Source organism: Lontra canadensis, unplaced genomic scaffold, assembly GCF_010015895.1.
Source record: "Lontra canadensis isolate GAN:19392208 unplaced genomic scaffold, GSC_riverotter_1.0 scaffold38, whole genome shotgun sequence".
Taxonomy (NCBI): domain Eukaryota; kingdom Metazoa; phylum Chordata; class Mammalia; order Carnivora; family Mustelidae; genus Lontra; species Lontra canadensis.
Genome location: NW_022631032.1, coordinates 8,991,161 through 9,005,144, shown reverse-complemented (window position 1 = coordinate 9,005,144; position 13,984 = coordinate 8,991,161). Strand labels below are relative to the sequence as shown.

At 45.6% G+C, this 13,984-nt stretch overlaps 1 protein-coding gene across 3 annotated transcripts in view; it reads right to left on the bottom strand.

Annotated features, from left to right (window-relative positions):
- The window catches only part of NMNAT3 (nicotinamide nucleotide adenylyltransferase 3), a 117,942-nt gene that overhangs the window by 24,849 nt on the left and 79,109 nt on the right, over window positions 1-13,984 (bottom strand). The window contains exon 1 of one of the 3 annotated variants that reach the window (XM_032869573.1): window positions 3,670-3,751. The exons of the other annotated variants lie outside the window; for them this stretch is intronic. Within the exon in view, the coding sequence (XP_032725464.1) occupies window positions 3,670-3,715 (46 nt within the window). The 5' untranslated portion in view covers window positions 3,716-3,751. Of the gene's footprint in view, window positions 1-3,669; window positions 3,752-13,984 lie in introns of those variants that run through there. 3 annotated transcript variants of the gene reach the window in all.

Here is a 13,984-nt window from a genome sequence, read left to right as displayed (position 1 = left end):
TAGAAGTGACACTACGTCACAGCTGGGGTGAGGTCATAAAAATGTCCTGCAGGACCACCTTAAGATCTGGGGACACTTGGTTTGGGAACCCCGCTGCCAGGCTGTGAAAGCCCAAGCTAGCCCATGCAGAGAGACTCCATGGTGACAGAGTGAAGCCACCTACCCACGCTCTGGTCAACAGCCCTGCCAACACCCAGCATCCACTGCCAGATGTGTGCGTGCAGAAGTCTCCAGGTGACTCCTGATCCCAGCTGTCTGTCTAGTCACTCCTGGTCGTGGAGGTCCTCCCAGCTGAGTCTCCAGATATTGTGGGGAGGAGACAAACCGTTCTCACTGGGCTGTGTCCAGATTCCTAACCCAGTGAATCTGTGAGTGTGACAAAATGGTCACTTTACATCACTGAGTTTGGGGTGGTTTGCTGTGTAGTAATAATAACTGGCATAGGACTGGAGATTCAGGAAGATCACATCATTTTCCTATGGTTACACTACCAGGCAATGGCAGGGTTGGGATCCAAAGCAGGTGTGCCTGTACTTTTCCTGTTGTCTTATACTGGTGACTGGCAGTGAGGTTCAAAGAGCCCTAAGCCAGCCAGAACTCACGAGGGTACCACTCGGCAGCTCCACCTGTGTGTGTGTGTGTGTGTGTGTGTGTGTGTGGTCCCAGACCAGACCACTCTGGGGGTATGACAGGGATCCCACCCATCTAGAGCAGACCATGTTCCCCAGCAACACTGGGCTTCCACGTTACTGATCCTTAAAATGCTAGCAGCCTCACAAACCATGAACCAAGACTTGATAGCATTCCAAAGTGTAAAGACTTCATTATTATAACAGGGAACGTTCTGGCCCATTTATCAGCATTTTATTAAGAATTACCATATGTGTCTAAAACAAAACTACACTTGTCCAAACAACTGAGTGAAGCGTGAGGTCATGCTCAGAGTCTGGCCAGCTCCTACTGCCCCCCTTCCCCCGGCACACTCCACCCCTGCTCAGAGCAGCTCAGTGTCCCTGTGTGCACAGACACAGTCCAACCCTTACCCACTTCACGGACCCTTCTGTCCCTTTCCTTCTTTCTTTGGTTGTGGTGGCTGAAAAGCACCTCAGGAAATAGGGCCTTGAAAGGCAAAGTCTTTTAAGAAATACCAGGAGCAAGTGTTACAAGGTAAACAAGGGAAGAAAGCCAGAGTGATGTTAAGCAGGTTCAGAAAAAAAAAAGACCAGGATCTCAGCTAAATGGATCTGCACACTTTTACAAAGAGCTTATTGTGATTAAACTTGGCCTCCAAGCGACATCTGGAAAACATGAGGCTGTTGAGGCTTTGAGGCCATTTTGGCATGCTCTTCTTTATTTTCTTCATTAAGTCCTGCTTTTTTGGTTTGTTTGTCTGTTTCTTCAGCCAAATTGCTCTTAGCGCTCCTGGTCCAGATGAACTTGAAACTGCCTCTTTATTGCTCGACTCTGTGCGCTGCTGGCCAGAAGTACCCCCACCTGAAAAAGCCACTAAATGCCTGGATGGAGGAAGCCTGGGGCAGGGAGAACAGACCCAGGGATTCTGATTACCCCACATAGAGCTGTGGTCCTCTGGCAGTGCCGCGGGTGGGCTGGACCATGGTGGCCATGGGCAGTGTGACCATCCTCCCTCCCCCTTCAGTGCCTGTGGTGTACGTGGCTCTTTTGTCTGCCCTCCATTTCCCTCACTGCTTTCCACACGGAGTCTTTCTTTCAACCTGCACGCTCTTCCTGCACACTACAAAGCCCCCTCTGGTCTCCAGAATCCTTCAACGCCTGAGCTTGTCAGCATGAGCTTTCTCTTTCTTTCATTTCCAAATGTCCTGCGTTTTTTGTGTGCAACTTCTTAAAAAACGGGCAAAGTAAACAACAAAGCAGCAATATTTCACAGGGTTTAAACTTCCTTTCTGGTCCTGGAGAGCGGGGCCTTTTCTGTTTCTTCTCTCCTGCTCCATTCATTCTCTACAACCCTTTTCCTGAGTCCCAGGTGCTTAGTGCTGGTCAGCTGGTGGCATGCCTTCCATTTCTATCGAAGCGCTGACAAAGCCTCTGATGGGGTGGCCGGCTCCTGGGGTCCTACGTGCTTTCAGGGTATTAGAACCTCTTTCTTACGTGTGCCTCTGTTTTCCAACATTTAATTCCTGGCTGTGTCTCTCTGCCTGGTGAACAGAATGCGTCTCCTTTCAGACTAGGTAGGTTTTAAAAAAGAACTCACCAGAACTCCCAGATGCTGGAGTCTCAAGGCTCCTCAGAAACTCACTGCTGTCTCTTTGGGGGCCTGAGATCCAACAGGAACTATACATGGGAGAAGAGGCAGTGGGGGCCGATTGTAATCAGGCACTCCTGGCTTGGTATGCAGTCTGCTGAAGGCGTCATGGGAATGCCGCATGAAACATTGCTGTGGGCAGCCTCCGTATGTGGAATCTCGGTGTGTGAGAGGCAGCCTCATTTCCCGCTGATGAATTACTAGTCCTGGGCCATATGCCACCACTGTGCTCTTTTTTAAAAAGATCTTATTTATTTTTGCAAGAGAGAGAGAGAGAAGTGTGAGAAAGATAATGAACTGGGGGAGAGGCAGAGAGAGAGAGAGAGAGAGAGAGAGAGAGAGGCAGGCTCCCGGCTGAGCAGGGAGCCTGATGCGGGGCTCCATCCCAGACCTTGGGATTATGATCTGAGCTGAAGGCAGATGCTTAACTGACTGAGCCACCCAGGTGCCCCTCACAACTGTGGTCTTAAGACAGGTTTTGTAGCGGTAGGAACTTGAGGGGGAGTAGGCTGAGGCCAACCTGAGTGATGAACTCTGCTCAGCTGCTTATGAGCTGTGTGACTTGGGGAAAATGACTTCACCTCTCTGTTTTCAGTCTCTTTACGCAAATCAACTGAGCTAATGCAGAAGACAAAGTCCAGTGGGGTGGGAGGGGACACTAGAAATATCCGTGGAATCTGAATTTCCCCGACCTGGCCCTCATTTCCACTACAAACAGCATTTCCCTTCTTCCAAAGGCAAGAGGGAGCCACGTGCATTCATGTAGGTGGCAGCCTGGCATGGACTTGGAGCCAGGGGGTGTACCAGCACTGCAAATCCTGAGATGAATACTGTGGGAGCCCCAAGGTTCACTCCTGGGAGAGACAGCCCCCACGAGGTGGTCCGTGGAGGGCAGAGGTACACGAGGAGCCCAGAAGAGGCTCTGAGTAGGTGGAGCCATTTCTGGAGGACGGGACCTCTGAACTGAGTTATGGATGGTGCAGAAGACACGTGGTGACCTAAGAAAGGTAAAGCCTTATTAATCACATCAATTCTTTCTACTCTAACGATACTGAAAAGAGACTTTTTAAAAAAGTCTTCAGAGCAACTGAAGCTTGATGACTCCTTGATTCTGCACTAATATCCTTGCCCATTTCTTGATACATTTTCAATTTACCTTCATGGTAATTTACACTCAAGGGAACTGTCCAAGATCTGCTAAGGGATTCAATAAAATAGGTCACGGAGTTAAATGCTGTGGTGAAACACGGGGCTTAATTTTATGGATAAAATATAAATTGCTTGGCTGCCTTTTTGCATTATTCGTGTTACGACTAACGATCACTCAGTGAGTAGGAAGGACTCACTAGAAGAGCGAGGAAGCGGTTTTCCTCATTCGATAAGTATACCTGGTGGGGTTGCGGGCTTTGCCCTTGAGGTTAACAGGCGCAACATTAGGGAAGAGACCTGAGCAGCCTGTCAGCCCACCTCCACCGGCAGGGCTGTTCCTCCAGCTGCGAGAGGAACGAGGAGAATTCTTCCTAAGATTGACATGGGGGGAAGAGGAGGAAGACAGCATGTTAACACCAGCACTTTTCCTCATATTTCTCAAAGCGAGTCTGCCCTGATTGATGTCTTTGTTAAAAATGCATATTCTGGGCTGTAGCTGGACCTGCTCTCTGGCAGGGAGGCTTAGGAACTTTGATTCTTCCCAAGCAACCCCGGGTGACTATGAGACACACATGGAGAGCTACAGGGCGGCACTGAGCGTGACTTCAGTTATGCAGGATCTTTTATTAACCTAGCACTGGGCTCAGAAGTAAAGAAGGACCGCTTTGCTGTAACAACCAAATGACCCATGAGTATGGAATAAAAGGATAAAGTCAGCTGTATCTCAGTAAAAAAATATTTAGTGTCAAGAAGAAGGACTGGGTTTCCTAGGTCGTCAATGTTTGATGGGGTTTAATGCAATTGCACTTTTGAGGTTTGTTTCTAATAATACCCTTCATCTACTTGTTTGATGTATTCATTGGTCAATTCTGATTATGTAAGTTGGAGATGTCCTTCTTCCATTTGCCATCTAGGACAGAATTTAGAGTTGCAAAACTAACTGAAAGCTAACCATTCTCACCAAGCACTAAGAAATTAGTCCCTCTGGGGGGACATATTTCCTAAAAGTTTTCTTTTTCTTTTCATTCCAAGCGTTGTTTAGATTAGTGTTTCTCTAGCTGTTCTGTGTAATGATTTATAGGCACCTACCAACAAGCACCCCCACCCCACCCCGCAAAGGGTTCAGTGGTCAAGGAAGCTTTGGAAATACCAGGGTAGAAAAAGTGAAGGTCTTATTGGAGACTGCAGATCCTTTAGGAGCCCCTAACGTGTGGATGTGCACAGTCACTGTCCAAGAAGGGCACAGAAAGCTCAGGATGTACCAAGCGCATTTAGGTGTCATGGAACCTTCTGCTGGGTGAGCATTCAGAGGACCACAGCTCATGAGATACACAGTTAACTCCATTGGCAAGTTATGGCAGAGGGATCAGGCTGCACTGATTTAGGAGAACTGCTCCTAAGACCCAGGCCTAGGAAGTGTTTTACAAGTGGAGATATATATTAGATCACTTGGGGAGAGCTTCCTCAAATACTTCCCCACCTTGACATCAGGGTTTAAGTACCAATGAAAATTATGGAATCACAGTCTACTTGGTCACTGCCACTACTACCGTTATCAAATCATGATCAGCATTTCTGATGAACACCACAATCCCTACCACTACCACCATGTTGGCAGTGCCACCACCATCATACCAGGACTGACAAGATCCACGTCCTCACCAACACCATGCTCGGTCCCACCACCACCACCACCACACCATGAGCAATTAACACTACGGTCATTATGGCGCCATGATCTATGCTATTACCACCGCTGCCACTGGGGCAGCCATCACCACCACTGCACCCGCTGTGGCCACCATCCTTCTAGTGTTCAGACTGAAGAGGGGACAAACAACAGTGTCCTTACTTCAGGTTGTAGTCAAAGGTTGGAAGGCTGGATATAATTGCACATACTTATCCTGGGTTACTGGGACATCCCAATAAGCATCAAGTGGAACCAGACACGGCGTCACAGTGGAATCTTGGGGCCCACTGTCTAGAGTCTAAACAGGATCTCGAGTCCAAGGCAGGCATACCTCATATTACCTCTGTGACTAGAGTAAAACATGTCACATAGATCTGCCACATCCGCCTATGTGATGGGAAGATTCAGCCGCAATCTGATTTCAGAAACGTGGAAGCTGGACTTGAGCTCACTCAGGAGCAGTGCTAGCCCCGTGGAGACCACAGAGGGACTTTAAAACCAGCACAAAGGGCATCTGGGTGGCTCAGTCGGTTAAGCATCTGCCTTCGGCTCAGTCACAATCCCAGAGTCCTGGGATCGAGCCTCATGTTGGACTCCAGGCTCATCGGGAATCTGCTTCTCCCTCTCCTCCCCATTTGTGTTCTCTCTTGCTATCTCTCTCTTAAATAAGTAAAATCTTTAAAAAAAAATAAAACCAGCACAAAATGAGACTTGTTACTGCTTGAGGACCTAGTCTGGGGGTGGGGGAAGGGGAGAGGGGTCACAGCAGAAAAAAACTTAAGGGTATATTACAGTTTACATAATTAATTTAAAATGGTATTTTATATATGCACTGTTGTATATATATCATACATATATACATGTATAATAACGATGATGATGGATGGCATGTACTGACGACTAACAGAGTGTGGGGAGCTGAGCTAAAGGCTTTACACATATTACCCCTTTAATGCTTACGACTCCACTATGGAAGAAGTGTGATTGTCAGTCCCATTTTTCTGATGTACAAACTGTGAAGTAGGGGTTCTTGAGCGAATTAATTGTAGCACTGTGGTAGGAACCAAGGCATTCTGGTTCCAGGGTCCATGATTTTAACCAAAATTGGACACTGGTAACACACTGTCTGCATGCTGTCTACACAGATATGCAGTATAATAATATCAGCTGTGCACACGTCAGCCTTCATGGAGTGATTTACGGGAACGTTCAAGGATATTGTTGATTATGCATGATTTGTCTCATGGGCTAATTTCTGAGATGAGATTTATGTCAACTGAATTCCACACAGTGAAAGACCACCAAGTGCGAAGCCATTTGGTGCAAAACATGATGGAGATGATGACTACCCTCTAGGCCAAATTTGCAGCATATGTATGCAATGAGCAGCTGCGGTATGCAGGGCACTGGGCAAGGCCATGCCATTCCTCCTGCCCCTTAGTCCACAGCTTATCTTGCGTGAAGTCCCCAACGGACCACCAGAAAAGATAGTGCAAAGAGCTTAAGTTTCCAAGCACTTCACAGACAGCGGAAGAACTGGGCACAGATTGGGGACGATTCTGAGGGTGGTGCAGAGGGTGCCTGCCAAGGGACCGGCCCTCCTTCCTCCTCACCCTAGCTCATTCCTTAGACATACCCATATTAGAAATGATCACTTTGCGAATGTACCTATTGTTAACTCTTAAAAATATATTAATATGTGCACATTTATATGGATAGTCTACACAATACAGACATTCACCTTCGTCTGTTTTGCAGAGATGGATCCCTTCAGTATTAAGCCGTACCTCCCGCACCCCTGCAGTGTCTGCAGAGGGGCCAGAACCACAGTTGGGGCTGCTCTGACTCCGGTATTGGGTGGGCAAGGCTGCTGGGCTGTGTGCGGAGGTGCCCCCAGCTCCAAAATCCCATGCTCATCCCCTGCTGCTTAGTAAGCGCCAAGGGTGTGCCTGGCTCTGTGCGGAGTGTTTATAGGGTTTAGATCCTCACAACAGTCCCAAAAGGCAGCTGCTATCATGCCCTGGAGGTTGCTCTGCTGGCTTGGCCAAGGTTGTACCAGGCTGGAAATGGCAGTGCTGGAACGTAGATGCAGGTGTATTTGGTTTTGAAGTTCTGCTTGTCTCTGTGATCTGTCCTTGTTTTAATTATACCCAGGACCTCTTAGATCAAGATTCTTCGTCTCTAAAATGGGGTTGGGCGGAAATAATGCTTGTTTGAGGCTTCAGTAACAGAATGCAAGTAAGAACACTGTAAAGTTTAAGGAGCCATTCAAAGGTACTAGTAGTACTATTATTTTGGTTTCATGGGATACAATTAAACATAAATTTGTTTCACTGGTTCGGTAATAATTTCAATATAACCTTTGTAGTTTGATGTATTTTTATAAACTTTTTATTTTGAAATAATTTTTGACTCAACGAAGTTGCAAAGTACTTAGCAAGGACAGTGCAAGGACTTCCCACATCCTTCACTCGGCTTCTGCTCATGTTAACATCTCCAAGGACGGTGGCACAACCATCTAAACCAGGAAATTACCATTTGCATGATGCATGAATCTTTTTTTTTTAAATATTTTATTTATTTATTTGACAGAGATCACAAGTAGGCAGAGACGCAGGCAGAGAGAGAGGAGAAAGCAGGCTCCCCGCGGAACAGAGAGCCCGATGTGGGGCTTGATCCCAGGACGCCGGGATCACGACCGGAGCCGAAGGCAGAGGCTTTAACCCACTGAGCCACCCAGGTGCCCCATGATGCACAAATCTTGAGACTATATTCCTAATTCCCCTGGATTGTATTGCTCTGGTCTAGAGTCCAATCCAGGATCCCACATTGCATGTAACTGTCCTGTATCCTATTCTCCTCTATCTGGGGACAACTCTTCAGTATCTCATGACCTGGATCCTGGAGAAAAGTACTGGCCAGTGTTTTTGGATGGAACATCCATCAGTTTGGTTCGTCTGAGGTTTTCTCTCCATTGGATGGAATTCATGCCCCTCAGCAAGAACACCTCAGAGACGATGTTGCACCCCTTCTCAGTGCATCCTGTCCAGGGTGCCAGCCATTGCTTTGTCTTGGTTCTGGTGGTGCTAACATTGATACTTGATTGAGGTGATGTCTGTCAGAGTTCTCTACTGTTATGTTACTATCTTCCCCTGTATCTGTAAATAATAAGCATGTTATGGGAAAATACTTTGAGACTACGCAAATATCCCGTTTCCATCATACTTTTGCCCACTAATTTTAGCAAACATTGATGACACTGGTCTGCAACAACCACTACCGTGATGTTCGCCAAATGGCCATTTTTTATTTCCAGCATTCCTTCCCCAGCTTTCATTAGAATTCTACCATAAGGAGGAACTGTCCTTTCAGCTGTGTTTATTCATTCAATTATTTATTTATATCCCTATGGACTCATGGATATTTATTTTATTCTGCAGGGTGTAATCCATTATCATTATTTATATTATTCCTCAAATTATCCCAGATTTGCCCAATGGAACATCCTTTAAATTGGCTCTGGTGTCTTTCTGACATGATCCCATCATTTATTAACAATGTTCTTGCTTTCTGGGACCATAAGATATTCAGGCTCATATTGTTTGTTCTCTGTCCCAGCTCAGGAATCCCACGTTTCTCCCAAAAAACCAGGCTTTTTTTTTTTTTTTTAATTGAACAGCATTTAGAAACCAAGAAGGCGAGTTGTGCTCAATGCTACTGGGGTTTTGTGGTTTCTAGGCATCTCTCAGAAGACAGAAAACTAGGAAATTATATATTAGACATTATAATTATATACCATATAATTATGTAACACAAACACATCCACACCCCCCTCTGTATGTCCTTCTATAACAATCCCTCCCGTGCAGACATTAAAAACTCTTGAGTTCATACTGAACCCTCCAGTTCCAATCCAACACCACAGGGTTCATTCCAGCTCCCTTCTTTCCCTTATTGTAACTTCTCTCTTCAACAGTGAGAAACCAGGCTCTAGCATCCACAATGCATTTGCTTGCTCCTGTTATTTACATAAAATAGCTTCAAAATTGCTCACCTCCATCCCCGTGGAAAATAGATGCTCTAACTAGAGAACAGTACTTAGGTATCCTTTTTTTTTTTTTGGCTTCAGCCTTCCAGTATCCAGTTAGACTGCTGCTTTCCAAGTTCCTTTCCAAGTTTTTGCTTTCCCAGTGCCTCCAGTGGGGCTGTCTACTCCTTTGTAGTAAAGTAAGGCTGTTTGTTACCATTTGTACTTCATCTTCGGTTCCCCTTTCATCCAGGCTGATTTTAATGATATATTCCGTTACTTTGGTATGTGATTTTGAGTCAGAGAAGGGTCTCTCCTCCCTCACTCTAGCTTCCATCCTGCTCCCATGCCCCCATTCTTTCCACTTTTTTCCTATCCACCTGCTGGAATGGACCAATCTCATTAGTTTACAAAATCTATTCTTAAATGATTTTGTCTTCCTAAGATTTATTTTCCCTATCATTATCAGTAATTCATAAATCTCCCCAAGGTCTAATTCTTTCTCGACAAGGTTGTCTTCAAAAATATTTATACAGACACATCTTTCCAATTTGTTTTAATTAATGCCCTTTGTACTGTTGGGAATGTTACTTACTGTCTTATCTGATGTTGGCCTGGGTTTTCTGAATGCTCTTTGCATGAGTTCTCTTTATGATCTGCTTAGCAAAGAAGGCAAAGGCTCGTGTCTGACTGAATAATCTTTAATTCCCGCTGGAGGACAAAGATGGTTGCAGGTCCCGGCATATTAACCCTGGAGCTGTGGGAGTTGAGGGTTAGGCCTGACTGGTCGGCATAGCAGCAGCAGCAGCAGGGAGAGACAATAAAGGTCTGCTACAGAGATGGGGTCCCCCACGGCAAGATGGTAAGAGCACTGAGATCTAAGAGACTGGGGCTTTGTCCTTTACTTGCTGGGGAGGTCTCGTGCAAAATGTTTTACCTCTCCAAGCCTCAAGTTTCCTTATCCTGTGAATGGGAATATTAATATTTAGTCACAGGAACATTTTGAGGACGATGTGACTCTATTTGAATCCCCCAGTCCTGCACTTGGAACAGGCCCACTGAAGGACAGTGTTCCTTCCTCACTTAACTCCCACCCATTCTTACATTAATACATTGTGGTTTCCATTTTTTTCATATTTTTAAAAAAGATTTTATTTATTTATTTGACATAGATCACAAGTAGACAGAGAGGCAGGCGGGGGGGGGGGGAAGCAGACTCCCTGCTAGGCAGAGAGCCCGATGTGGGGCTCGATCCCAGAACCCTGGGATCATGACCTGAGCTGAAGGCAGAGGCTTTAACCCACTGAGCCACCCAGGTGCCCATCATTTTAATTAAACTTAAATTGAACTTAAGTTAAACTTTTTATTTTGAGATCATTGTAGATTTATTTTTTTAAAGATTTATTTATTTATTTGAGAGAGACAGCATGCACAAGCAAGTGGGAGTGTAGGGAGAGAGAGAGAACCTCAAGCCGACTCTGCACTGAGCTTGGAGCCTGACTCGAGGCTTGATCTCACCACCTGCAGATCATGACCCGAGCCAAAAGCAAGAGTTGGATACTTAACTGATTGTGCCACGCAGGTGCCCTGAGATAACTGTAGATATTTATATGTGGTTTAAGAAATAATACAGAGCGATCCCATCTGCCCTTCATCCAGTTCCCCCCAGCGTAACATCTTGCCTGTTCCAGTACAGTACAGCCAGGACACTGGGATTGGGAGAACGCATCTGTCTTATTCACATTTCATTCATTCTACATGTATTCATTTGAGCATGTGTTTTTAGCTCCCTGAAATTTCATGCTGCCTGTAGGCTGCATTTAACCACCACAGCTGAGCTATGTAACCACTCCCTCACCACAGCGAGCCCTTGGCTGCCCTTTATAACCACACCCACTTCCCTCGTCTCAAGCCCTGTCCCCGACCCCTGGCAACCTCTCATAGAGTCTCATTCATATAATTTAGTCATTTCAAGAATGGTATATAAATGGAGTCCTATACCATGTAACCTTTTAGGACTGGCATTGTTCCCTCGGCGTTACTCCCTGGAGAGTCGTCAAAGTTGTTGTGTGTGTAGTTTCTTTTTATTACTGGATAATATTCTCTAGTGTGCATGTATCAAGGTTGAACTGTTCACCCCTTGAAGGACATCTGGGTTTTTCCCAGCATTTAGCTATTGTCAAGGAAGCTGCAATGAACATTGGTGTACAGGTTTTTGTGTGAAAGTAAGTTTTCCTTTCTCTGGGATAAATGCCCCTAAGTACGTTTGCTGGGTATACGGTAGTTGCATGTTTAGTTGTAAAAAATTGCTATACTGTTTTCTAGGGGTGGTTGGGCCATTTTTACATTCCCCCCCAGCAAGTGAGAGGTCCAGTTTCTCTGCAACCTTGCTAGCACTTGCTGTCATTATTTTTTCTTTTAGGCCATTGTCATGGGTGTGTCCTAGTACCTTACTGTGGTTTTAAAGTTGCTTTTTCTAACGGCTAACATTTTAAATATCTTTTCATGTGCTATCTGCCACGTGAACATCTTCTTTGGTGAAATGTTTCTTTGGTGTCTTTTGCCTATTTCCTAACTGGACCGTTGCTGTTTTTATGGTTAAACATTGAGAATTCTTTATATAAATAGCAGTCCTTTCTTGGATATGTGATTTGCAACTTCAGCTCTTTGAGGAATAAGACAGTTACATTAAATAAGCAAAAAAATTAAACAAAACCATTGATTTGTTTTCCTTTTGTATCTGATTGGGGGAAGGGGATGGAAAGCCGGGAAGAGGCTTCTTATAGTTAATGAAAACACAAATAATGGTTCCCATTTTTCATAGAGTCCTTTATATGCGCACTAATGAGGCAGAATGGAAACCAGAAAAATGTCTGAGGGCCTCAATACAAAGCACATTCACTGGGGAAGGGCTCTTTACCCCTACCCTGGTGGAGCCAAGTCCGGCAGGAGAGTACCAGCCACGGAGCCCTCCCTCTCGGAGACCCTTCCGGGATCTGTTTCACTGAAGCCACATCTCCAGGCAGACAGATGAAGAAAATGCTGATCTGTTAGTAAATCGGAAAAGTACCTCTTTCTGAAAGACTTCGGAATTTAACACTTGTGTGGCCTCAAGCCCTTGAAGCCTCATATGAGAAAGAGAAAATTATCTCAGCTCAAAACAATTGCCAGAGTAATTCAACATTCTTAAGTCTATCTCCTCCAGAAAAATCTCTTAAATTAGAAATGTGAAAATAAACAGTTTTTCAGGCCAGGCTGGAGAACTACCCATGAATATATATTAAAATCACTCTATTTGATTAATAAACGTCTGTGTGAGCCCAAGATTAAAGCAAGACGCTGAGCTTATATAATACTTACTCCTGTTCTCATGGTGTCTCCTGAAGCCCTAAAGACCCAAGACCTGGGCTGTCACTGCCTTAAACAGAATTATTAGAGTTTAATTTCCCCCCTTATGTCAGATTGTCTTGTACCTCCTGATCATGATACACTGAATCCTCTATTCACTGTGTAACAGAGAATCAAAATTAAAGTCACAGGGGTAAGGACAAGTGATGTGCGTCACACTGGACACTGATCAGATATTTGTATTTTACCCAGAAAACTGCTGGTGTAAATGATATTGCAATGAATATGCCTCAGTTTAAAATGCAAGTTGCTGAGAGGGAAACCTGGGAGCCATAAAGTACTCTTCCCCTCCTCAAGGTTGTCCAAAGGGAAAAAAAGGACAAGGCTTTCAACTGGGTTGTTATCTTTACGATGCAATTTAATCTGGGATGCCACAAACATGTGGGGCAGGATCGTTAGGAAATAACATCATAAAGTATCAAGAAAGGACTAAAGAAAACAGGAGAAACCGTTTCTGTGGTTTTCTCACCCCTATGCATAGATATGAGAACGTGACGCTAACCTGTCTGGTCATGGCCACAGGAACGTGAACTGCTTTCAGCCAGCCCTGGGTTGAGGGCTGCTCAGGATGCAAGTGGGGAGACTGAAAGGTGCACTGGGTGTGTCATGTGGGCTAGACATGCCACATTATCTTGTTGAAGCCTTGTAATAAATAACCTTGCAAAAGTTAGATGTTATTCCCCTGCTGCAGTTGAGGACACACAGGTTGGAGGGGTGGAATAAGCTTCCAAGGTCATGCCTGAGCGAGTGGGATTGCTACCAAGGCTGACTTCAAACCCAGTGCTCTTTCTGTGACCCTGTGGTCCCAGGGAAGGGAGCAGTGTCCCCTCTATGGCTCACTACTCTGCAATGCTTTCTCTTGTGCGTTGTGGCATCTGAGGGAAAGCAGAAATAGAGATGAGAATCCGAGGACCCAGAACCAAGTCAGGGCCGAGTGTGGCTGGGTGGCAAGCAGGACTGGGAGGAGTGTGCGTGCTGGACAGGTATGGCCTCCTGGATCCTGCCTAGGCTGGGGCAGAGATTTGGCTGAGAGCAGACATGCGCTCATTTCTGCTCCACGTGTCTAGAAAACTAGTGTTCTTCCTTCTGGAGGCATCCATTTGGTCAATTATAGAAGCACAAAGGATAAACTCTGGACTATAGTTTGGGACTCTGAATTCAGGGGAACTCTGGGAACAGAGCCTACAATTTAGTTTCTGAGCACTCAGAAAAAGAGATGAGTGCTCAGAGCCAGCAAGAGTTCACTGAGAAGTCATTTCCCTATTCGGTAGTTTCCAGACAAGCAGGCAGGTAACAGCCAATGAAGGAAAACCTTATCCGGGCATCTGACAAGGTCTCACGGTGAGGTGGGAAATGCACCCGGGGCCAGCTTGCTGCCAGGAGCTGTTGTACGGGGTTGCGCACCTGCCCCGGGTCTGAGTCCTGCTGG